Source organism: Amyelois transitella, chromosome 7 (assembly GCF_032362555.1).
Source record: "Amyelois transitella isolate CPQ chromosome 7, ilAmyTran1.1, whole genome shotgun sequence".
NCBI lineage: Eukaryota > Metazoa > Arthropoda > Insecta > Lepidoptera > Pyralidae > Amyelois > Amyelois transitella.
Genome location: NC_083510.1, coordinates 11,131,645 through 11,154,826, shown reverse-complemented (window position 1 = coordinate 11,154,826; position 23,182 = coordinate 11,131,645). Strand labels below are relative to the sequence as shown.

At 36.0% G+C, this 23,182-nt stretch overlaps 2 protein-coding genes across 3 annotated transcripts in view; one reads left to right on the top strand and one right to left on the bottom strand.

The window, feature by feature from the left end:
- The window catches only part of LOC106130206 (cyclin-G-associated kinase), a 33,222-nt gene extending 24,963 nt beyond the window's left edge, over positions 1–8,259 (top strand). Inside the window, exons 14-19 of the mRNA XM_013328996.2 lie at positions 1,076–1,338; positions 2,033–2,183; positions 2,641–2,812; positions 3,652–3,847; positions 4,298–4,459; positions 4,900–8,259. Of these exons, the coding sequence (XP_013184450.1) occupies positions 1,076–1,338; positions 2,033–2,183; positions 2,641–2,812; positions 3,652–3,847; positions 4,298–4,459; positions 4,900–5,010 (1,055 nt within the window). The 3' untranslated portion in view covers positions 5,011–8,259. The remainder of the gene's footprint in view (positions 1–1,075; positions 1,339–2,032; positions 2,184–2,640; positions 2,813–3,651; positions 3,848–4,297; positions 4,460–4,899) is intronic.
- A 606-nt stretch (positions 8,260–8,865) lies between these two features.
- On the bottom strand, positions 8,866–22,669 carry LOC106130247 (LMBR1 domain-containing protein 2 homolog). 2 transcript variants are annotated; one of them, XM_013329051.2, is made up of 11 exons: positions 22,017–22,669; positions 21,545–21,696; positions 20,875–21,055; positions 20,227–20,424; positions 18,572–18,742; positions 17,884–18,061; positions 17,079–17,260; positions 16,355–16,594; positions 15,187–15,388; positions 13,604–13,702; positions 8,866–12,010 (listed from the first exon to the last, which is right to left on the bottom strand). In XM_013329051.2, exons 1-11 carry the CDS (start codon positions 22,185–22,187, stop codon positions 11,787–11,789), a joined length of 1,998 nt encoding a protein of 665 aa, XP_013184505.1. In that variant the 5' UTR covers positions 22,188–22,669; the 3' UTR covers positions 8,866–11,786. The 2 variants fall into 2 exon arrangements, with proteins under 2 accessions (XP_013184505.1, XP_013184506.1); XM_013329052.2 differs by having other exon boundaries at positions 8,866–11,977.
- Between the last annotated feature and the right edge of the window lie 513 nt (positions 22,670–23,182).

The following is a 23,182-nucleotide window of genomic DNA, read 5'->3' as shown; positions in this document are numbered from 1 at the left end:
TGGGAGCGAAGCCCCGCGATAGGGCTATTTATTAATAAGTAGTTTATCTTAAAAAATAAAAATAACAAGAAACTTGATGATGATTGAAACTAGTTCTTGCTGTTATATGTTAACTTAACAACTATAAATAAAAGTAAAAAAAAAAAACACTTTGCAATAAGAGGAATTTCATGTTTATAAACCTATCCCTTAGTCGCTTCTTACGACATCCAAAATTAAATTATTAGTACTACGACACACTAAATTATATGTAATTACATACTACATGAAATCATAATCGGATTTTTAACGTAGAGATTATGTTTTATCTACTTACACAGCAAATCTACAAGGAAAGTCGGCTGCACGGACAAGTATGTTGTAGATGAATGTAGTGTGAATCATTTTTTTTGTTTGAAATCATTATTTGTATTATTAGCAACATACTTTATTCTGAACTTGCATGATTTTTGAATTGATTTCTCTTTTCATTATTGAAACACGTTTGAAAAAAAATATTTCGCCTAAGATTCGAAATATTAAAAAGGATTAGGCAATTAGTGGTCTATGTTTCATCCCTTAATGTCAAAATGTCCTCTTAGACATAGTGTTGAGCCAGTCCATTCATTTTTTTTTCATAAACGGGACTAATAACACAGATTGATTTAGCCTCGAAGTAAGTTCGAAACTTGTGTTACGAGATACTAACTCAACGATACTATATCTTATAATAAATACTTATATAGATAAACTATTTATTTATTTTGTCCCGTATATATATTTATTTATATTTATAAACATCTAAGACCCAGGACGATCAGTAAAAGTTTGTTTCTCAACATGCCCTGGCCAGGATTCGAACCCGAGACCTCCGGTTTTACAAACAAGCGCGCAACCGCTGCGCCACACAGTCATTTTCTTAATTTAACCGAAAATCAATGGGTGTTTCGATTTAATGTTTGTTAAAATCATAATTATTTCATTTTTTTTTAACAACCGCATTAATACAAATGCATGACAAAGTCACGTCTTTCATTGGCTGTTTCATTCATTTTGATACACAAAATTCATTATTCAAGCATCATAACGTTTATAGTGACAGCGGATTACCCCCCAAAAGAGGTCGAGAAACCGGCCCCCGTTCCTACTCGGCCGCCGCCCCCCCGGCCCGCGCCCCCCGCCGCGCCCCCCTCAGACACCGCGGACTTTCTCAATCTAGCCAATGCGGCGGTGGCGCCGCCAACCGAGCAGAAGAAGAAACTCACCAGTGATGATTCGTTCGATTTCTTCGGCATGATGGAAAAACAAACGGACGAGAGTTTCGGAGATTTCCTCAGTTCTAACAAGGAAGAGGCGCAGGTTAGTTTACCCTTCAGTATCATATCTAGTTCTTTGATAAGTAGAAATATCAATTGTTTCCTCAATGTTGTAATTGTCTAAAAGCGTACGAGAAAAATACAATATGCCAGATAACGTACATACATACAAGTACATATAATCCCTTGCGGAGTAAACAAAGCCAACAGTCTTGCAAAGATTAATAGGCCACGTTTAACTTATTGGCTTAATTGAGATTCAAATAGTTGACAGTTTGCTAGCCCATCGCTTAAAATAAGAATCCCAAAATTATAAGCTTATCCCTTAGGCGCCTTTTACGATATTGTCTTATTCACGCTTGTGATCTTCAGGATTATACAGTGATTGATATTAACGATCTTAGTGTATATCCTTCTCTAAAAGTTGGCTTTACGGTCGAAAGCATATTGACCTACCCAAATTCACACAATTCGTTTCTATTACCACATCTTACAATTCCGTGGTGCTGAGTTACTTGATGTGCAGGTGACTGTACTACGAACATATATTTAAGGCCAATCGGTCGTCAATTGTCATGAAGTACGTCTTAAGAGTCACATGCTTACTTACTTAAATCACGCCTCTTTCCCGAAGGAGTAGGCACAGACTACATCTTTCCACTTGCTGCGCATGAGTTGATTAAGTTGAAAAAATAATAATTGCTTTACTTGACTACATTTCTTTTACCGTTTCTCAGAATTTCTCATCGGAATCTATATTCGGCGAGCCGGCCAAGGGTGTGGAGTCAGCAGAGCGACCCGTGGCGAGTGACTTCGACCCGTTTGGCCTCAACGACCCGCTGCCCAAACAGGAGCCGCTGTTGACACCACGACCAGTGGTGGAAGAGGGTAGGTGTTACGTCAAATTCAATTCATTTTTTTATGAATTATCATGGGATATTTCAAACATATATACATATAATCACGCCTATATCCCTTGTGGGGAAGACAGACCCAACAGTCTTGAAAAGACTGATAGGCCACTTTCAGCTGTTTGGTTTTATGATGGAATTGAGATTTAAATAAAATACTCAAATAGCCCATCGCCTAAAAGAAGATTCCCAAGTTAATGGGCCTACCCCGTGGTCGCCTTTTACGACATCCATGGGAGAGTGATGGAGTGGACTTATTCTTTTTTCTAATGGTGCCGGGAACCACATGGCACATTATTGTCATATCTTTCGGTTTCACAACATTTTGTCGTCGAAACCGTTTCCAAAGGATCAAAAGTACACAATGCACTGCAGCATTTTGTTCAATATCGTCAACTTATCTCTTACTTTACTTATTCTAACCCTTTAAACAGTCCGATCTCAAAGCGTGCCCCCCGAATCATCAAAGAAGGATCCGTTCGCGGATCTGGGCCTGCTCGGCTCGTTGCCTAGCAACGCGGCCGGCGCGGCCAGCGCGGCGCCGTCGGCGGCGGCGTCGCCTGCGCACACGCCGGCGAGGTCGCCTGCGCATCAACCTGATTACAGGTGACGTGTTTCAATGTTTCAATAGAATAGATTTACAGGTCAAAAGTACCCGAAACCGCCGAGCTTGCATGAAGAGAGTTATGAATGTGGATGAAGCGAAGGAAGTGTGCAGAGATCGTGGCTAGTGGAAAGAGGTAGTCTCTGCCTATCCCTCCGGGAAAGAGGAGTGATTTTATGTATGTATGTATGTAGAATAGATTTTTTTTTCAAAATTGGATACAAGGTATCACTTATTGATGTCAATGATTTTCTTATCTATAGTATAACAAGTGTTTTGGATGACATTAGACTATGTTCTGGAAGATGTAACTTGTAAGGTTGTAAATCGTCCTCAGATTGGCGTTGAAAGTCCAATATTTTTTGCCTTGTATGAAATAATCGAAATAATTTTCTATTACTTCTTAGGAAAATTGACGAAGGTAAAAATTTAAGCGCAAATCGTTCTTTATCTGTGAATTTCGCCAGAGAGAGAGAGTGAGACATATTCTTCTTCCTCTACGTCGATTCCTCATGACTGAGAGTTGTGACCACCATAACGAAGGTAAAATTAAATAAATTATCTGGTAGGTACGCTTTCTGGGTACCAAACTAAAGTTAAAAAAAGGACACCTGCTTTTACCAGCGGTTTTGTTCGTGCGAATTTAACGACATCTACAAAAGAAGAAGTTTTTCGCAAATCTGACATGTATTATAGTTATTACCTGGATTAAAAGTACCCTTTGTTCTTCGCCAGACTCTTATTTACATACGAGCATACGCAAATTCAAGAAGATTTTAAAGAAACTAACTATATATTGAGGATAATTTCTGATTAATAAACGTAATTCTCATTTTCACAGCCGAAGCCACTTCGAACCAGCAAAGACACCGGCCGACGACAAGCCCAAAAAGTCCACAGATGTGTTCGGCGACTTGCTCGGCAGCCAGGGGTACGACTTCGCGAAGAGAGACGCCGGGCCCAAGACCATGAACGCGATGAGGAAGGAGGAGATGGTGAGGGAAATGGACCCCGAGAAACTGAGGATACATGAATGGGTAAGGTTTATTCCTGAAAGCCAGTTGTTTTGTCTTGGTCGTACGAAATAGGAGAGAAAAGTGTGACGCTGGGCCCAAGACCCTGAACGCGATGAGGAAGGAAATGGTGAATGCATTATAATCACGTCTATAACCCTTGCGGGGTAGACAGAGCCAACAGTCTCGAAAAGACTGAAAAACCACGCTCAACTATATGGCTTAATTGAGATTCAAATAGAGACAGGTTGCACACTCATCTCAACAACATAATATGGCTGTGTCTTACCTGAATGGAAACGGAATGTCTGTTAATTACCAAGATCCGGCAGGTTTTCTTCTAATTTTTTTTTATTCATTATTGTAGGAAATTTCAACATTACTTAATAATTGTCATGTCGACTTTTATTCCTATACTCTTAACCTGTTTATATTTGGCGCTCACAAGTAACATTGTATCTGTTTTATGTTCAGACGGAGGGCAAGAAAGCCAACATCCGAGCGTTGCTATGCTCCCTGCACACCGTGGTGTGGGAGGAGTGTCGCTGGACACGCGTGGACATGTCTCAACTTGTGTCGCCTGCCGATGTTAAGAGGAATTACAGGAAGGCGTGTCTAGCTGTACATCCTGATAAGGTGAGATTATATTTTGTTTCTGAGGGATTTTTTTACTAAGGTATTTTTTATATTTAACATGTCTTTGCACGTTTAGATAAGTCTATATTGTGCTTCAATTTATAATGTTTATGTGCCAGTCTAACTAAGAGTTATGTATGACGGTATGTTCTAAAGAAACCTAACCCATATTGGATTGATGAGGGAGTTTTCTCACGATGTTTTTCTTCACCGTAAGACCATCGGTATTCAAACTAATGTACATTACTTCTAAAATACGTAGCTAAGGTGGGATTCGAACCTGTGCCTTTTATACGCATCACGCATTTTAATTAGGTACCTTGAATGACTTTTACAATTTGCGCTAAAAGGAAAACAGCTGGCATACACATCTTTTTTTCGCTGCCAGGCTAGCAAGGAAGCTTTCAATAATCATTTTGGTTTTATTTTTTAATTTTCAGCAAATGAACACTCCCAACGAAAACATTGCAAAAATGATATTCATGGAACTGAACAACGCATGGAGTGACTTTGAAAATGACGCGAAACAGCAAAACCTGTTCCAATCTTAACGTGTACGAAAATAATAGGTATTTAAAAAAATATTTTTTTACCCTCTTTAATTTTATGCCAGTGTCCAACGATAATGTGGTATTTTTAAATTTGGATTTTTTCGAATGCACAACTGATCTTCTTTTATATAGCCAGTGAATAAATAAATTGTATTAATTGAAGGAAACTTATTTTTAAGCAAAACAATAGTTCTGATTATGATTTGTTTTATTGAAATTCGTAAAAATGGTACACAGGATGAAAATGCTGAAACTTGAATGACTAATCACTTCAAAATTATACTAAATCGTCTTAAAATGTTTTATGCACTTACTTAAAAGTGTTTTTTTTCCTTTAACGGCCTTCTACAAACCAGAGGTAGAGATGGAATGATCCTTTTCTGGGCCCATTCCAAATTGTCATTTTTCTTGTTCGATTGCAATTAATAATGTATAGTTATATATAAATTTATATAGATATTGTGCGATAGCAATCTATGGCACAGATATAAATAAGCTGTTAAAATTACTATGTCTTCTCCGTATTTCTACCAGGTGTTGGTTGTATTGTCGCCCTGTTAAGAATAAGTAAAGATAAAGTGTAAATTGGAATATATGGGTATAATCTATAGTGCATAGCGAAGCTGTTTTGAGAAGTTTATTTGACAGATGCCCAATTTTCTAATTTTTTTTTAAATTTATTTATTGAAATGTAATAAATATTTATATAATACGGGACAAATTACACAAAGTTAGTGTAGTTTATGTACTACTATTATTATTGGAATATATAAATAAAATAAAAAAATAAAATATTCAAAATTATTTTATTAATTGTCCCACGTTGGGCGCCAGTGTTGCAAGCTCAAATATCTGTCAAATAACACTTCTCAGGACTACCACACATCGTATTGTTTATAATCATTCACGGATCAGAATGAACGTTGCCAAAGAACAAATAAATCCACTAGCAATACGCTTTCTATCTAGAACCCAGGGTCCTCTTAAGACAACTATAAAATAATAACAAGGTAAGCCAGGAAGCCCGAACAGCTCTGGGGCTTGATATGCCTCGACTTATCTACGTATTTATTTTACTCTATGGTTAACGTCAAAGGTAAAAAGAGAGGTTAGTTAAGCCTTCTCAACGTTCATGAATAAGTTGTTCGTTCTATTTGCCTGGATGTGTAGGTTTTCACACGATATTTATTATCCTTCCCCACAAAAGAAGGTGTAAAGATTTGATTTATTTATTCTGTGTCAACGTTCAGAAACATCCTTGTTGGTCTATAGCTAACATTTTCATAGATAATATAGAAAGTTTTCAATGTTGATGCTTCTAAACTTCGGCCCAGTCGGATGAAATCTGTTTGAGTAGATATAATAATGAAATATAATAAAAATAATGTCCGCTTTCGGATTTCTTTCTCATTCGGACGAAGTGTGTAGTGTAGTACAATTTATATAACTGAAAAAAAAATTATATTCAATGTTGAATGTTTCCGCGGATATGCCCGGTTAGGTACCGTAAATTCTCACCTTTTTTTTAATAAATTGGAGGTCTCATAATTAAACAATCATATGGTTTATATAATATTTTTCTATCTCTGAGGACAACTGAATATAAGACATATATACGTCTTTTTTATGTTTTTGAAGAGCCGCACTTTTTGTCTAGTGTTTCTGTACTATTCACTCGCCAAACAAGGAATGGAGTTTCAAATCAAAATATACTACAATATTGTATACCTATCTAATTATATATAAATATATGATATACAATATACAATCATCAATATAGGTAGGCTGAGAAAATTTCCATTTTTTTAAAATATTTAAGTAAGTTCAATACGTAAACTCAACAATTATAACAGAATTCGGCATTGTTATTGTTGCAAATAGGTATACGATTGAATGCAGAGGATGTAAGGATATCCGCGGAAATAATGTTATTCTCGGCGTAAACGTAAGCGAATGTTAGCGGCTTCATAAATGCTGTTATATGTATATTGTGTAATTAAAATGTTTGTCTGTTTTTGGATTGGTGTAATTATGAAGTTGCTTTATTAACTGTATTGATAATTATAAATAGGAAGCTATTAAGTAAAATTAATTACAGCACAACAGAAGCCGCGGGCGAAGTTATAAAAAAAAGTTATGGTAGTGCACGTAAAAGGTCGTAGTTGAGCGAACACGAATGTACGTACCATTTTTATAAATGTTAAGTTCACTTTTACAAAACAAGGAATGGAAAAATGACCTTGAAATTATTCCAGTCCTCTGCCCCTTTTTTGTCACAATAATAAGAGACAGAGGCAATAAAAACGAATCTGTTATTTTCTAATAAGCCTTTTAAAATAAATTTTATCCGAGATCATTTCTTCATTCTAGAATTTTGTATGTTATAGGTTTGGCTTCAAAGTTTGTGTATTACTTCTGCGCAAATCTATCAAAATACCCGGCACGTAATTTAACCCAAAATGGCGGCGATAGCCTATGCCATAGTTGCCAGAGCTATACGTCATTAATGACATCTCTAAACGTGTATACATAAGTCAAGATACGTTCCGGTAAGAATACTAGGTAGGTATGTTGTTTAAGGCCCGTACTTACTAGGATTTTCATGTGTACGAGCCTTATGGATAAACGCTGGCCGTTTTTCTTATTACTATGTTGATTTTGGGTTTGTGAATATGTTTTAGTACATTCCTATGTTCCATGTGTATGGCAATATTGTGCTGACACCCTGTAGTGGTAATGTAAATCACAGCTATTCAGAATCAATGCAATGTATAGAAATAAATAAATAAATAGTTAATTTCTTGTTTGTACATAGTTGTGGATCACACCTTTAGGCGCCTCGAATCACTATGCATTTATAATTACCATTTTCAATTAAGAATAGCGTTTTAATTTAAATTACGGTTTAAGTTTTAATTTGTCGCTTTGCCATGAAACTGTTCAGTAATGAAATTTCAGAATTTTCTGGTGCTAGATCAGCTATATATGTAGAATAGCTGAGGTTTTATTTCGTAATTGTAAAATTGGCCCCAAAGTTAAAGATTATGTTTCAAGCTTGGTGTGATTCTACCCTTATTTTAAGTTCCTTATACTCAAAGTATTTTGTATTTTTTGTTATGGCATTTTATTGTTAGGTATGAAATGAATTGCGTTCAAACGTACGTACTTACGTCTTGTGAAATGTATATTTTGCTTAGGAAACGATGTCCATACATTACGAATAAACGAAAATAATAATAAATAATTGCAAATGAAACAGGTTTTTATTACACACTCTACCCCATTTTTATAGAAGGTTCGGGTAAAGTAAAAAAAATTGATTTGCCTGATCTAATCAGAGTTCTTTCCAGTCACAAACGGTTAATTATTTCTTAGTATCTGAAAAGGAGTGTCCTGTCCTGACATTTCAAAACTGAGTGTCTGACACTTTTCGAAGTGGACTCTGATTTCAAGCCGTTCAGTTAAATAATTTTTCTTTTTCATACAAACTTTATTAAGAGCGTTGAATTTTAAAAATATTCAAAATACATTGACGACCTTTGTTCTTTTATACGAACTTGAACTTCCTGTCGCGTTTCACAATATGACTTAAATATGTTTTTTTTTCTAATACCTACAAAACAAACTAAACATTACTTGTTTTGACATTATAGCTAACTCCCACGTTTAGTGTCCTTCGAGCATCGTTGCCGCGTAGGCGCTAGCAAAGCGCCTGCGCATCGTGCACTTACCTGTATGATGCACATACCATGCTACCTTGACGCTGTGATGACGACGTACGGAAAACGCCAAGTGTGTGAAAGTGGGACTCAAAAAGAGAAGAAAAATTAGGGTAGTTTTAAATAAAAGAAAATATTATATCACATCCGTTTAATGCAATCGCATCAAATAAATCTTATGGAATGAAACAATTATAACACTTGCATAATATATTAATTATTTAAATAATATTAGCTAACATTAAATATTATGCCCGACACCAAACCCATTATATAAATAGTATAATATTTAATGCTAAAGAAAGCGAATAATTAAAAGTATGAATTTTGTTAGAAAATTTTTATATTCAGGCTAGAAGGGACAATTAGTTAATTTTGTAGCTTCAAGAATGCTAACGAATTTGCTTATTTTTTTGTCTTTTCGTGCGAAAGCTAAACGGAGTACTAAGTTACATTGTTGAGACTTTTCGTCGATATTGTCTGTATATTTGTACTTTTCTAGCCCAATCATTTTTGGTGCAAATTCTTAGTTGTCGCAATGATTTTATTAAATATACTCATATGTGCCTCTAAAGTATAATGCTCCCATTAATTTAATAATTGTTATCGATACTAAACAATTGACCGTGATAGTTTCGCACTTCTACAAATAATTTAATATAAGCTCTATTTAAAATTACACTTTACACCGTCTTACTGAATATTACATTATATTACAATCTAAATGAAAACCCGCCATTTATTTTTTGATAACTGCATGGCAGGTAATATACAAAAAAAACATACAAAGCTTACAATATACAATACTTAAACATAACGGACGAAGCATTTTGTACAAAATAACACATTAAATATACACAGTCATACACTTGGCTTATTTACAATTCTTTATAATATTACTTCATATAGTTACCTATTTGTTAAATTAATAAATGAACTAAAGGGCCCTGAACGCTACAAAGGCCTCTCGTGACTATGATATCTATAAGTTATTATTATCTAAAACAGCTATCAAATCTAGTTCACTAACACATCTATTATATTTAAAATTATGTTAATAGAAGCTAGTTTTTCAATAGGCAGATAAATGTTTTGTGATAGATAAGTCGCATACGACCAAAAACAAAAATAATGAAGCAGTAGCGAAAAAATATAATAGACAATGCTCTCTTCTTTAGCCCTATTGCAATTAATCTGAAATATTTTATCTGTGCCGTGTGGTTCCCGGCACCAATTAAAAAAAAGAATAGAACCACCCATCTCGTTCATCGAATCATCCCAATCTTCGTCGTTCATCTCCATCTCAAGACTGTTTGTTGGCTCTGTCTACCTTGCAAAGGCTATAGACGTGATTATATGTATGTAATATTTTATCTGCCTATTGAACAACGCCATCAAATCGAGAGCCTCCTTCTTTTTTGAAGTCGGTTAAAAAGTAGCTTTTAGATATAAAAAATATTAAGATCGATAAAACTTAATGCCGGACAACCTTAAATAACAATAATAACATTTAAAATGGTTACGTATAATAGTGTCACAAGAAATATTTATGCGTGATTATTATATTAGAACAAAATGGCGTTATCTTAGGGATACTGGTGCCCGTTTTTACCAACGAGTCCCAACTCAAGTCCTTAACTAAGTATTTATTACCTAACTATATTTTTTCACGCTAGGTGTAAGTGACGATTAGTAAATACCTTTATCTTTCAAAGTGACAAATAATGTTCAAAACAGTTTAAGGGAAAATTTAAGGGGTCACGTAAATTTACGACACTACACTTTTTTTTCAAGAACCAAAACATAAATAACCGTTTCTTCATTTCACTTTTCTGGATCTATACAATATCTTAAGATTGTTTAATAGATTTATTTTTGAGCAAAATTAATAAAATCCAATATCAGAACGGCGATGTCATCTCTATGACGAAGAGAAGTTAGTTACATATCGTAATCTTCTGATGTTAATTTCAATCCACTGAACCATGTGTCAACTGTCAGGAAGAATAACATTCGCAAGCGTAAACATAATCTATGGTTACAGTTTCATATACAATTATAAAAAGACTAGAGGCCGCCCGCGACTTCGTCCGCATGGAAACCCTATCAATCCCGCGGGAACTCTGGGATAAAAAGTAGCCTATGTGTTATTCTGGGTCTTCAGCTACCTACATACCAAATTTCATGGTAATCGGTTCAGAAGTTTTTGCGTGAAAGAGTAACAAACATCCATACATCCATACAAACTTTTGCCTTTATAATAGTAAGTAGGATGTTAGAAATTTGAAATTTTGTCAAACCCTAAATGCTGCTTAGGTGACTCTTTAAACTTAGGAATCGTTGGTGAAAACGAGCATTAATTTCCGGGAAAATATTATGAATGTTACGTTCCCCTAAAAGATAAAAATCTTACAAGAAATCTTTCAAATAGTAGTATTATGATGAGTTTACAATTCACGTTGACTGTAGCACTATTAGTATTTTCCTATAGTATATAATTCAAAGCAACTGGTAGTGCCATGGTAAAATGCCTTGTACAAATTACACAAATAAAATTTCTAGGGATATCTCGCATTTAAGGCAACTTAATTAACTTGGCTTTTTCCACATAATTAAGCGCAGGTGAGTTATTTAAGTATTCAAAATTGCACTAAATTCTATTAATCATTTGTGTTACGCAGAATTGAATCATATTTGGTGAGAGGCAATAAAATATGGCCGCTTCGGTTCTAGGCCCAGCTTCAGCTTTCCGACATTTCACTCCACCTTGTCCGGTCTTCGGCATGCGCTGCGCACACACAGGGCCAACTAAGGCCAACGAATAAGGTTCGCTGACTTTCTTTGGGCGTGTTTGGGCGGTTTAGCGTACGCCAACGCCTATATTCACATTAAACATCATACAGAATGTGTATAAATTTTTTGTTTGATGTTAGAAAACATACAACAAATATCGCAGAAGACTCTAAGAGCTAACGAATTTGTCTCAAAGTTCGTTCGGCCTTCGTTGGCTCTGGGTGTATTTTATCTTAATTTCAGGCACACAATTTACATTGCAGCTTAAACATCATCGAAGATACCTCTCGGCGGCATCGTCATCTTATTCCTATCCGGCCTAATAGTCGGTAATGTGCTCTCCCCAAAGCGCTGGTCCATTTCGTCTTCGAGCGTCAAATTGGACCTGTTATACCCCTCCGTTCGCTGGTACCCCCCACTGGCGCTTCTTTCAGGACTCGGGGTGACGTAGTAATCTGAGTCGACGTCGTTCAAAAGGCCCGTGTGGGCTGGAAAATGCACGCCATAGACAATAACGGGATATTAATGATGTTACTATACAATGAGGTGAGGTAGCCTACACCGGCTTGTGAAGGTTTAGAGACAAGTGCGCGAGAGTTAGAGTGTCACCAAACCAATCTAGCGATCATGATATTTTTTTATTGTCGAAATTATCTTGTAACTATTTATTTAGTAATTGGTTTTTATTCCCTAATAAATAAATAAGTGATCGATTGTTTACTCGTTCGAATCAATGGCGTAATGTGAACTACCGATTTAAGTCGACTATAATGTTTTTCATCAATCGATAACATCGACTAAAAATTGTCCGATTGGTTTGGAAACACTATGTGCAACAAAAAATATTAAAAGAAGCGACATATATTTGACTAGCTCAACTTGAGGTTGTTCTTGGGTAAGTGTAAATTAAGATTACTACAAAAAACGAAATGATTTTAAAATCGGTTCATTAATTTAAGAAGTTTTACACTTCACAAACAAATTATTATTTTTATATTACGCAGACGTAGAGAATATAAAAATATATATTTAAACAGTAATATTAAAGGCTCTATAAATGGCGAAATTATTTTAAAATCGGTTCATTAATATAAGAAGTTTTACACTTCACAAACAAATAATTCTTTTTATATTACTCAAATGTAAAGAACATAAAAATATATATTTAAACAGTAATATTAAAGGTTACTGTGCAATATATTTATAAGAGAATAGTGAAAAAAAATCCTACAATTACGATAAAAAAGAAAGTTTTAAAAATAACATTTAGTGACAGCGTGGAGATATGAATTTAGAGAGAGTTAATACATTTCACACCTCAATGTTATCCTCTAGCCCTTCACCCAATATTTATTACTGAGATCAAATCAATAACTTCAAGAAACGATTTTAATAAAAAATATTGCCAAAAAAACCGTCTGTGTAAAAACAAATAAAAATTGAAAAGAAAGAAAACATGCCACCGGGACCCATTTAAATTATACGGGTATTTTATATGGATTGGTCGAAAAGGAATGGAACGTAAGTCTAACTGACTGTAGGTAACTGTAGGTTTCCTCACGACGTTCTCCCTCAACGTAAGAGCATCGGTTAGCAACGAAACTAACGTACGTCACTTGGAATAGTCATTGGTACATGGCTGACTTAGGGCACGAATTAATACACCCATGATTACCCACGCTCAATGCAAAAAGACACAATATAAAATAGAACTGCCGTGTGGTTCCCGGCACCAATAGAAAAAGAATGGGACAACTCCACTTCTTTCCCATGGACGTCGTCAAAGGAGACTAGGGGATAGGCTTATAAACTTTAGATTGTTCTTTAAGGCTATGGGCTTGCAACCTGTCACTATTTGAATCTTTATTCTATCATTAAGCCAAACAAACAGCTGAACGTGGCCTATCAGTCTATTTCAAGACTGTCGGCTCTGACTACCCCGCAAGGGATATACACGTGATTATATGTAAGTATAATGTAGAACACTAAGATTTAAGTTATAAATAATAGTATAAATGTTAGCATGTATAATGTAGGAGACTGAGATTGAGGTTACAAATAATAGTATAAACGTGTATTACCTCCGTCCTGTTTGTCCCGAGCGCGGTAGCTGGCGAACCGCTCGTTATAATCGCGACGGCGCGACAGCGCCTCTTCGGCGCGTTGGCGTTTACGTTTCTCTGAAAATACGAAGAATAACGTACAAAAATAATAGTCTCGCTTATATCCATTAAGGGTGCAGAATGAGAAGTGAAAGCAGGTTGAAAAGTCGGAGTGGAAAGACCTAGACGAACGTATCTTGATCAAATTAAGGACGTCCTGGTAAAGGGTCAGATCAAGAGTACCCGAAACCGCCGAGCTTGCATGAAGAGAGTTATGAATGTGGATGAAGCGAAGGAAGTATGCAGAGATCGTGGCAAGTGGAAAGACGTAGTCTCTGCCTACCCCTCTGGGAAAGAAGCGTGATTATATGTATGTATGTGCAGAGTGAGACATAACCAACAGTCTTTAATAGACTGAAAAGGCATGTTATACAGCTGTAATAGCTTTGAGTTTATAAGCGTATCCCTTAGTCGTTTTTTAAGAAAAAGATATGGAGTGGATCTATCCAAAGTGCAGGAAACCACACGGCACAATTGAAGATAAATATCATCGGTAAGAGAAAGGAATATTACAACATTGATTTAGATCAATGTAATAAAATGTAATAAATAAATTGGAGTTGAAGACTTCAGCTAATATATGGTGACTTAATTTTGACGAAGGTCTTTTTAAAAGATAATGACACTTTTAAGGCCGAGTCACAAGCGCCTTTAAATTGTCACTTATAGCTTGTTGGAAGGTCTGGTCAAGAGTAGACTTAATCGAGGAGTTTGCATGAAGATTGACGAATGCGTATTATATATTATGATGTACATATATGATTAAAACCTTCAGCTATTATGCCAAAAAGTAAACCTTAAGCTGGTAATCTTTGCATTGTATTGAAAGGTCAGGTCAAGAGCGACCAAATGCGTGAAAAGATAAATTAATGTGAATGAAGGAGATGTAATTGGCGACAAGTGGAAGTGTTAATGCCGTGTGGTTCCCGGCACCAATAGAAAAAAGAATTGGACCACTCCATCTCTCTTCCACGGATATCGTAAAAGGCGACTAAGGGGTAGGCTTTTAAACTCGGGATTCTTCTTTTAGGCGACGGGCTAGCAAAATGTCACTATTTGAATCTCAATTCCCTAGAACCTAGAACTAAATATGGAAAGAGTGATATATTATATGAAGGAGCAAAAATGTTTAATGACTTACCTAAGGACTTAAAAAACATAAAATCTTTGACTTTGTTTAAAGGAAGACTTAAAAATTATATCTACACCAAAATTTTGTAAATCACTTAACTTTTTCTAAAACTACATTGTTTATTTGCGTCAATATTTTTACGAATTATTTATAAATTAGTTTTAGACTCATTATAAGTGAATTATTGTATTCTTTATGAGTCAATAAATATCTATAAACCGATTCCATCACAAAGCTACAACAGCTGTATAACATGCCTTTTCAGTCTATCTTAAAGCCCAATAGCTGAACGTGGCCTATCAGTCTTCACAAGACAGTTGGCTCTGTCTACCCCGCAAGGGATATAGACGTGATTATTATCTCCGCCTACCTCTCTTGACGATCTCCCGGCCCTCGTCCACGAGGTCGGCGGCGAGCTCGTCGTCGCCCACGAACTGCTGGAAGCCGCACAGCGACAGCAGCCGGCTGCCGAGCGACAGCCACGTGGCGAGGCACAGCAGCACCACCAGCATCGGGAAGTAGATGTTGAAGCCCTCAGCTATTATGCCCAGCACGTCCATATGGCCCATTATCTGGGAAGTTAGTGACAGTTTAAGGCGACCGGTTAAGCTTTCTTTCTTTCACATGGCGATGTTGCTCGATAAAACTCCCAAATACTTTTTCACGAAGCCGAGTTGGCAGCGCCGTGGGTTAATTGAAGAATGGACCACTAACCTGATCAGCTTATTCAAATTGGAAAAAAAATTCAAAATTTTTATTCATCACTATAGTATACTATATATCGCTTAATAATTGTCAAAACGTATGGTTTAACAACATTGGTTGACGTCAAATAAATTACTTAAAAACTAAGTTCACTGCCGCTTCCAAGAAGAAGCGGTAACAAACTGCACTGCAACATTTTCTTCAACAACGTCAACTTCATCTTCAACTTCATTTTTCTGGCTTTCTTTTCTTTCTTTAAACTTTCTGAAGCGGAGCCCGGGGCGCGCCTTTTGATCTGATCCCGGATTGGGAGAGTCAGATCTCCGCAACCCCTGCCTGCGTACTTAACCCATATTGCATCATGTGGTTACCCAGTACACATTCAGTTGGCTTATTGTTTTACGAAGTTTTCGCTTACCATCTTTGGTTAGCACTCAAACTAATGTACGCAACTCACAAAAGAGTCATTGGTAGATAGTCATATTTTTTAAAGTCTCCACAATCCTTTTCTAAAAACATATGCGTCAATATTTTTAAAATTAAGCGGGTGTGAGATTACGCACAAACATTTTCGAGAAGAGAAAAGAAGAGAAAGAACTTTATTTCCTTCATTATATGTACTATCACATTTACTAGAAAATTACAAAAGAATTTACTTACCTGAGTATAATAAGTCTCCATAATTCTTTCCTTTATGACATGCGAGTCCATGACTTAAGAAGTTTAGACACATAGCCGGTGTGAGCCTTTAGACCAACATTCCGTAGAATATGAGACTATATTCTTTTACTTTATAATTATAAACATGATTCACTAGAAATATATACACTTACCTGAGTATAATAAGTCTCCATGATTCTTTCTTTAATGACATGAGAGTCCATATGTATAAGACTTAAGAAGTTTAGACACATAGCCGGTGTGAGCCTGCAGACTAACATCCCGGAGAATATGAGACTATATTCGTTAGTCTGATGATGAGGCGCTAAGTAGTAAAGATTTAGAAGACGAATCTTGAGCACGGTGGAGTATGCGCAGTAGAACATGTATGCAATAATGATGGTTGATATCGTCTGAAAGAGAAAATGTTATTTACGTCTCGCTTGTTGGCAGTATTATCAATTATATGTATATGAGAATTATATAGATAAGTCTAAGTTGTTAATTCAAAAAGTGACAGGTTGCTAGCTTATCGCTTACAAGAGGAATGCCAACTGTATTAGCCATTCCCATAGTGGCTTTTTACGACAACCATTAAAAAAATAAGGAGTGGTCTTATTCTTAAGTGCTGGCAACCACACGGCACTACTACTAAATAATAAAATAAATTAACCTTATTTCCTACTCTGTCTAAATACAGTCCGTTTCTATAGCATTTCATTTTTTTTCCTACTTAAGACGATTTTCGAAAACTAACGAAGTAGGATTCGGGGTTAAGATATTATACCCATTCTAGCTCTCTGGCAAAGTTTTTTTAGTTAATTCGTTACAAACAAAAATACAAATATTTTATTTCTATACATAATGTAACTAGGTACTTATTGAAACTCAACTCACCACAATAGCCGCGTAATTGCAGTTGTACTTCGCCGCTATGACAATATTGGCGAATATCGACAGCACTGGTTTCTTGCAGAAGAAGGTCAGTTCTGACCACACCACAGCCACCGACATTATGCAGGTCACGACCGCCATGCTTTTCAGGAAGTACGGCTTCAGGAAGCATTCCCAGTACCATTCTGAAATTATGAATAGAAATTAGCTCTTTTGTAAAGTATACCTAAAGATATTATCACGTCTATATCCCACGCGGGGAAGACAGCGCCAGCAGTCTTGGAAAGACTCCAATCCTGTCTTTTGACAAGAATCCAAAGTCATGTTCAGATGTATGGCATTTTATATTATATGATCTCATTTACATCATTGTCATGTGACAGGTTGCTAACCTATGGCCTAAAATAATATACATACATACATATAGTCACGTCTATATCCCTTGTGGGGTAGACAGAGTCAACAGTCTTGAAAAGACTGACAGGCCACATTCAGCTATTTTACTTAATAGAATTGAGATTCAAATAATATATTCAAATAGCCCATCGCCTAAAAAAAGGATCCCAAGTTTGTAAGCCTATCCCTTAGTCGTCTTTTACGACATCCATGGGAAAGAGATGGTGTGGTCCTACTCTTTTTTCTACTGGTTCCGGGAACAACACGGCACTAAAGAAGACGGCCTAAACGAAGAATCTCAAGTTTATAACCCTATCCGTTAGTCGCCTTTAACGACATTCATTGGGAAACATACGCAGCGGTCCTATTCTAAAGTGTGAGATACCACATTGGTGCTGCCTTAGGTACTCACCAACCATGGGGGGGTACAGTATCCTCTGCAGCCTCGGGCGCGGCGTGTGGAACGAGTGCTGGAACCGAGGGTCCGGCGAGCGCAGGTTCGAAGCCACGTCCTCCAAGTGGAACACCCTTTCCAACATCAAACCCCATTGGGTCTCAGTGCGTTGTAGCACGTGGAGAGCTTTGATCGTCTGTTGGTAATAAAGAAATATGATAAAATGAAGCGTTTGTCACTTAAAAATGCGAATAGGAGTGAAAAAGTATTATAACTTTTCGTCTTTGGAACCTACTCTGTTTTGTCATCTAAATATGCTGTGAAAAAGGCGGCACATCAGCTATACTAATACTAATATTATAAAGCTGAAGAGTTTGTTTGTTTGAACGCGCTAATCTCAGGAACTACTGGTTTGAATTGAAAAATTATTTTTGTGTTTTATAGACCATTTATCGAGGAAGGCTTTAGGCTATTTTTCATCACGTTAAGAACGCAACTATTAAGAAGATTAAAGAAACGGGGAAAATTATTCCTCCTTGAAGGCTTCAATGATGCCCAAAATAACTATTCCACGCGGACGAAGTCGCGGGCACAGCTAGTTTCGATATAACCCTGTACGTCTCCAAACGCAAAACGTATCCATTTCGTCCTAGTCATTTGTATTAGTCACGCCATCTATCGGCGTCTATGTTAAATAGGTACTTACTTTTTTATGAAGGTTCACGAGTGAGCTCATAGATGGCGGTGTAGACCTTTCTGAAGGTTGCCTCGAGTTTAGCCTATCTCTCAGTTGGACTGGCAACTTCAGTATGATGGTTTCCACGTGACGTTGTAGCGGGTGGCCGGAACCGACCGCGGAATTCACCGAGTTTAGAGACTGTAAAAATTCAATGATTAGTCGTTCATGTAATTAGGTATTTTTTTTTAATTACATACAACATACATACATAAAATCACGCCTCTTTCCCGGAGGGGTAGGCAGTGACTACCTCTTTCCACTTGCCACGAACTCTGCATACTTCCTTGCCTCATCCACATTCATAACTCTCTTCATGCAAGTTCGGCTGTTTCGGGTACTTTTGACCTGACCCTTTACCAGGACGTCCTTAATTTGATCAGGATACGTTCGTCTAGGTCTTCCCAAACATACATATAAATGGAATCACGTCTTTATCCCTTGCGGGGTAGACAGAGCCGATAGTCTTTGAAAGACTTAAAGGCCACTTTCATGCTGTATGGCTTAATAATGAAATTGGGATTCAAATAGCGACAGTTTGCATGCCCATCGCCTACAAAAGGAATCCAAAGTTTATTAGCCTATCCCTTAGTCGCTTTAACTCATAACTTACAGGTTACACCTATCCAGTGATTTTAAGAATCAAAAGCTAGAATAAGCTTAATGATGGAAATGACATTAAAGAAAATACCTTAATTCTATATAAGCCTCTCTTTTAATTGACTTTTATAATAATAATAATCTGCGTAGGAAGAGATATACCTAAAATGAACAGTAATATTGATATTTAACAAATTATCTACTCTACCAATCTTCTTGAAATTTTGCGTATATATATATATGAGAGTCTGGAGAAAGACATAGGGTTCTTTTCGTCCTGGTAAAAACTACAGTACCCGAAGGATTTTAGAAAAACCTGTATTCATTTGTAGGCGGCGCTAATTTAACGCGTGTTAGTGGCGCTAAATTCGCGCGGGTGAAGCTCTGTGTAAAAGGTAAAATTAAATTATAATATATAAATAAGTCACATATTTAATTTATCAGTGGCCTATGTCTTCTCAAGACTGTTAGCTCTGTCTAACCCGCAAGTCGTGACTAGTATATGTATGTATGTATATTTAATTTATTTTGGCACGGCTAAAACCGTGAAAATTAATACAATACACACATTATTGTATAATGTACATACATTATAACATAATACACATTGAGTCGTAAGAAAAAAAAATTCGTGGCCGACAACAATGCAAAGATAATTTTCTTTCTTATCTACACACGTTTGCCGATTATACTTATATAATTTTACGCCTTTTACATTGTATCTGTCTTTTATGCTCTTAAGATTCAATAACTTCATTGATTTTGATGAAAATTTGGCAAACTGAAAGTTTATTCTCAACAAACCATAATCGTAACCGTTTTTCCATTAATGTCGTAACAGGCGACTGAGGAATAGGCTTATACACTTGGGATTCCATACATGAGTAGATGGTGGGCTAGCAATCTGTCATCTCAAATCCATCACGAAGTCATACAACTGAAAAGTCTTTTCGAAACTGTTGGCTCTGTCTACCCCGCAAGGGATATATGTGACTACATGTATGTATTAGTTTTAAAGAACTCACATCCAATATTTCATCGACAGTCTCCTCCGCTTCACATTTGTCAGTGCTAAGCTTGGCAATCTTGAAGTACGTGTATGTCAGGGTGTAGTTCTTCTTGGAGTTGTTCCATAGGTTCCTGGGCACTTCCACCAGAGCGTACCCGAGTAGCAGGATCAGAAGGAACAGACCCCATGTGTTACTTGCTGAGGACGCTATAGCCTGAGAAAGATATACTCGTATAACAATATATATTTAATATATATATATAGTATAAATATATATATATTCAACCGTATAAGAAATAAGGGTCATTGCTTCTTCCACTTGCATGGTCAGAATAAGATTATAGTTGCGACACTGTCAATGACATGTGTAGCAAATGAAGGTTATAAATTGCATCTCAATACCAAGACATATTTGACAACTTTACAACTGCATACAATGCAAGAATATAATTCTGACTTCTATGGATATGACATAATGTTTTTAAATAATAGGAAAATATTCTAATTAGACCAAAACAAACTTGAACTTCACTTCCGAATTTCTGTGTGTGTGTGTGAGAGTTTATTCTTTACAAACATACATAAATTCAAACCTTTTTATCTTTATTAATAGTGTGGTAATAACATATGTATATACATAAAAAAAGAATGGATAAGCAAGCACCTTTATTTTAGGTCCGTCAAGATGCACATCCGGCTTCAGAGCTATGTAAATGAGGAGGATGCCGCAAATGAACAGGTATGACCCGTAGTATATGGCATTGTCCACGAGAGCCGACTTAAGTTTGCCTTTAACTGTGAAGTCACCGGCCTTGCTGTATGATTGCATCATTGGCATTATTAGCCTGAAAAAAAATATGTGGAAACAGTACTCAGAAATGTGAATGTATTTAAAGATTTCATTCATTGAGATCTGAAAACAAGAGTACTTTGACCTAACACATACACCACACTATATTATGCAAAATGAATGTGATGTTACCTGGCAGAACGCAGTCACAGATAATGAATAATATTTATGAATTAATTTACTACAAATATATGCTAATATGTATATTAAGCAATATAATAAGTTTATTAAGTAAGGATATATATTTGTAGCAAATTTTAAGAACTACTACTACTAAAGAACACTTCTATAATGGTTACCACAGCAATTTAAAATACCTATAACATTAAACCTATTTGGTCGACTGGAAGTAATTAGGATAAGTCCGCCATTGTACATTTTTTTGTTTTAATTCCAAGAACTGTATGATTAAATTTTTTTTGTGCAATATAGAGTTTACAAACAAACAGACATTATTTTGAAGCATTCCATAGATTTTCTTTACCAAGTTAAACATTGTGAAGTCCAGTACACCACTCTCCAGAGGTTGGGGAATATGTTCTTCCAAGACTGCTGGTCAGGGTCGATGAGTGGTGGAGCTAGGGTAGTGGATTCATTGCCGAGTTGTGTCACATTTTCTTGAGATCTTTGGATAGTCTAAAATAAGAATTACATATTATGATTTATGTACCTGTGATATCCTTTATGTAGGCTTGAGAATTTTGCATAGTCTAGTGTAGCCTATCATCTGTGGTGTAAAATGTAAAAAATAAGCTCATTTCAAAGTAAATAAAGCATACATTTTTAATTTCTGTTTACATATGCAGAAGGTATGAAATGAAGGAGTCATATTAGAATAATTTAACTGTAGGTATTAGGATGTAATTCATATAATGTTTATTGAAAACATGGCCTAGATGGTATAAACAGTCATGTCTTATAACTTTGAAGCAAAGGCAGTAATATTGAGTACTCACATAAGTTATATCCAATGGCAAGATAAACATTATAACAAACGAGAAGTACCATGCTATTAGAACCGACACGGTCACTATTATGTGATTCCTATAACAATCCCCATATCTGTACAGCAGCGTCGCCGCCAAAATAAAGGCGGCTATCAACTCTATCACGAATAATGAATACATGTTGACAGTCCTGGGTTATTTAGTTTTTCTTCGCAGTTTTCTGCTTCTCGCGCCACACTCTCGCTGCTTCGTGTTGTAGCTGCTCAAATCGTACTTGCGTATTAGTCTTTAGTGGTAGTAATCTAGGCTTTTCAATCTCGTAGTCTGACGGGCATTCCTCATAAAACAAAACACCCGTATCGGGCAAAATTGGATCGAAGTCAACACATTTGCTTTCCGACACTTCGGCGTCACTCATTTTAGGTAAAAATTAAGTAATATGAGTGCATGTTGTTTTTGATATCACAGCGAGAACTAAATTAATTTAAAAACATGAAAGCAATAACACAATCTAGAAAATGTGATTTCATCACAAAGCAATTCATTCAAATCGAATCAATTCGACAATTTTGTTTCTGTTGTTGTACAATACAAATTACAAAACAACTGCGTTGAACCATTGGGATTTCATTTACCGATGGATGGATTATATTTTATTCTGTCAGATTATTATTTTAAATCGTTAATTTTGTACAACAGGAACACATCAGCAAGACACTGACTTTGGCATTTTCGTTTGTCAAAGTCATTTAGATTACAGACTAAAAAACAAGTTTAGTATGTACGTTCCCTAATAATCCAATAGGACGGTTTTTTTTTATTTGGCTGTGAATGTAACGTTTCTACTTTAACTCTATCGTTGATTTACTTTAGTAAATACAACAATAATACTTTTGTAATTAATTACATACAATCTTTTGTACCTAATATGGAATGAACTTTTTTGTACCACTTTAGGGGGAAAATTTCAAGTTATAATATTATTTTCTTACTGAATGAGGGTTTTTATTGTACAGCAATCTCCAGGGCTAAGTTTACGGTTATAATTACTTTTTGCTGGGGCTTCGCCAACGTGTTTTTAACCGACATCAAAAATGGAAGAGGTTCTCAATTCGACCGTATATTATAAAATTAAATTTTATAAATGTAACGAAATGGTATTCATGTAAGTAGTT

What these genes read in the sequence shown, in the direction of transcription:
- LOC106130247 (XM_013329051.2), bottom strand. Translation starts at nt 22,187, where the DNA reads ATGTATTCATTATTCGTGATAGAGTTGATAGCCGCCTTTATTTTGGCG. An exon ending in TCGTGAACCTTCATAAAAAA is followed by an intron (nt 18,062 to 18,571) that starts GTAAGTACCTAT and finishes TATTACCAACAG; the next exon opens with ACGATCAAAGCTCTCCACGT. An exon ending in TGGAGACTTATTATACTCAG is followed by an intron (nt 15,389 to 16,354) that starts GTAAGTGTATAT and finishes CTAACTTCCCAG; the next exon opens with ATAATGGGCCATATGGACGT.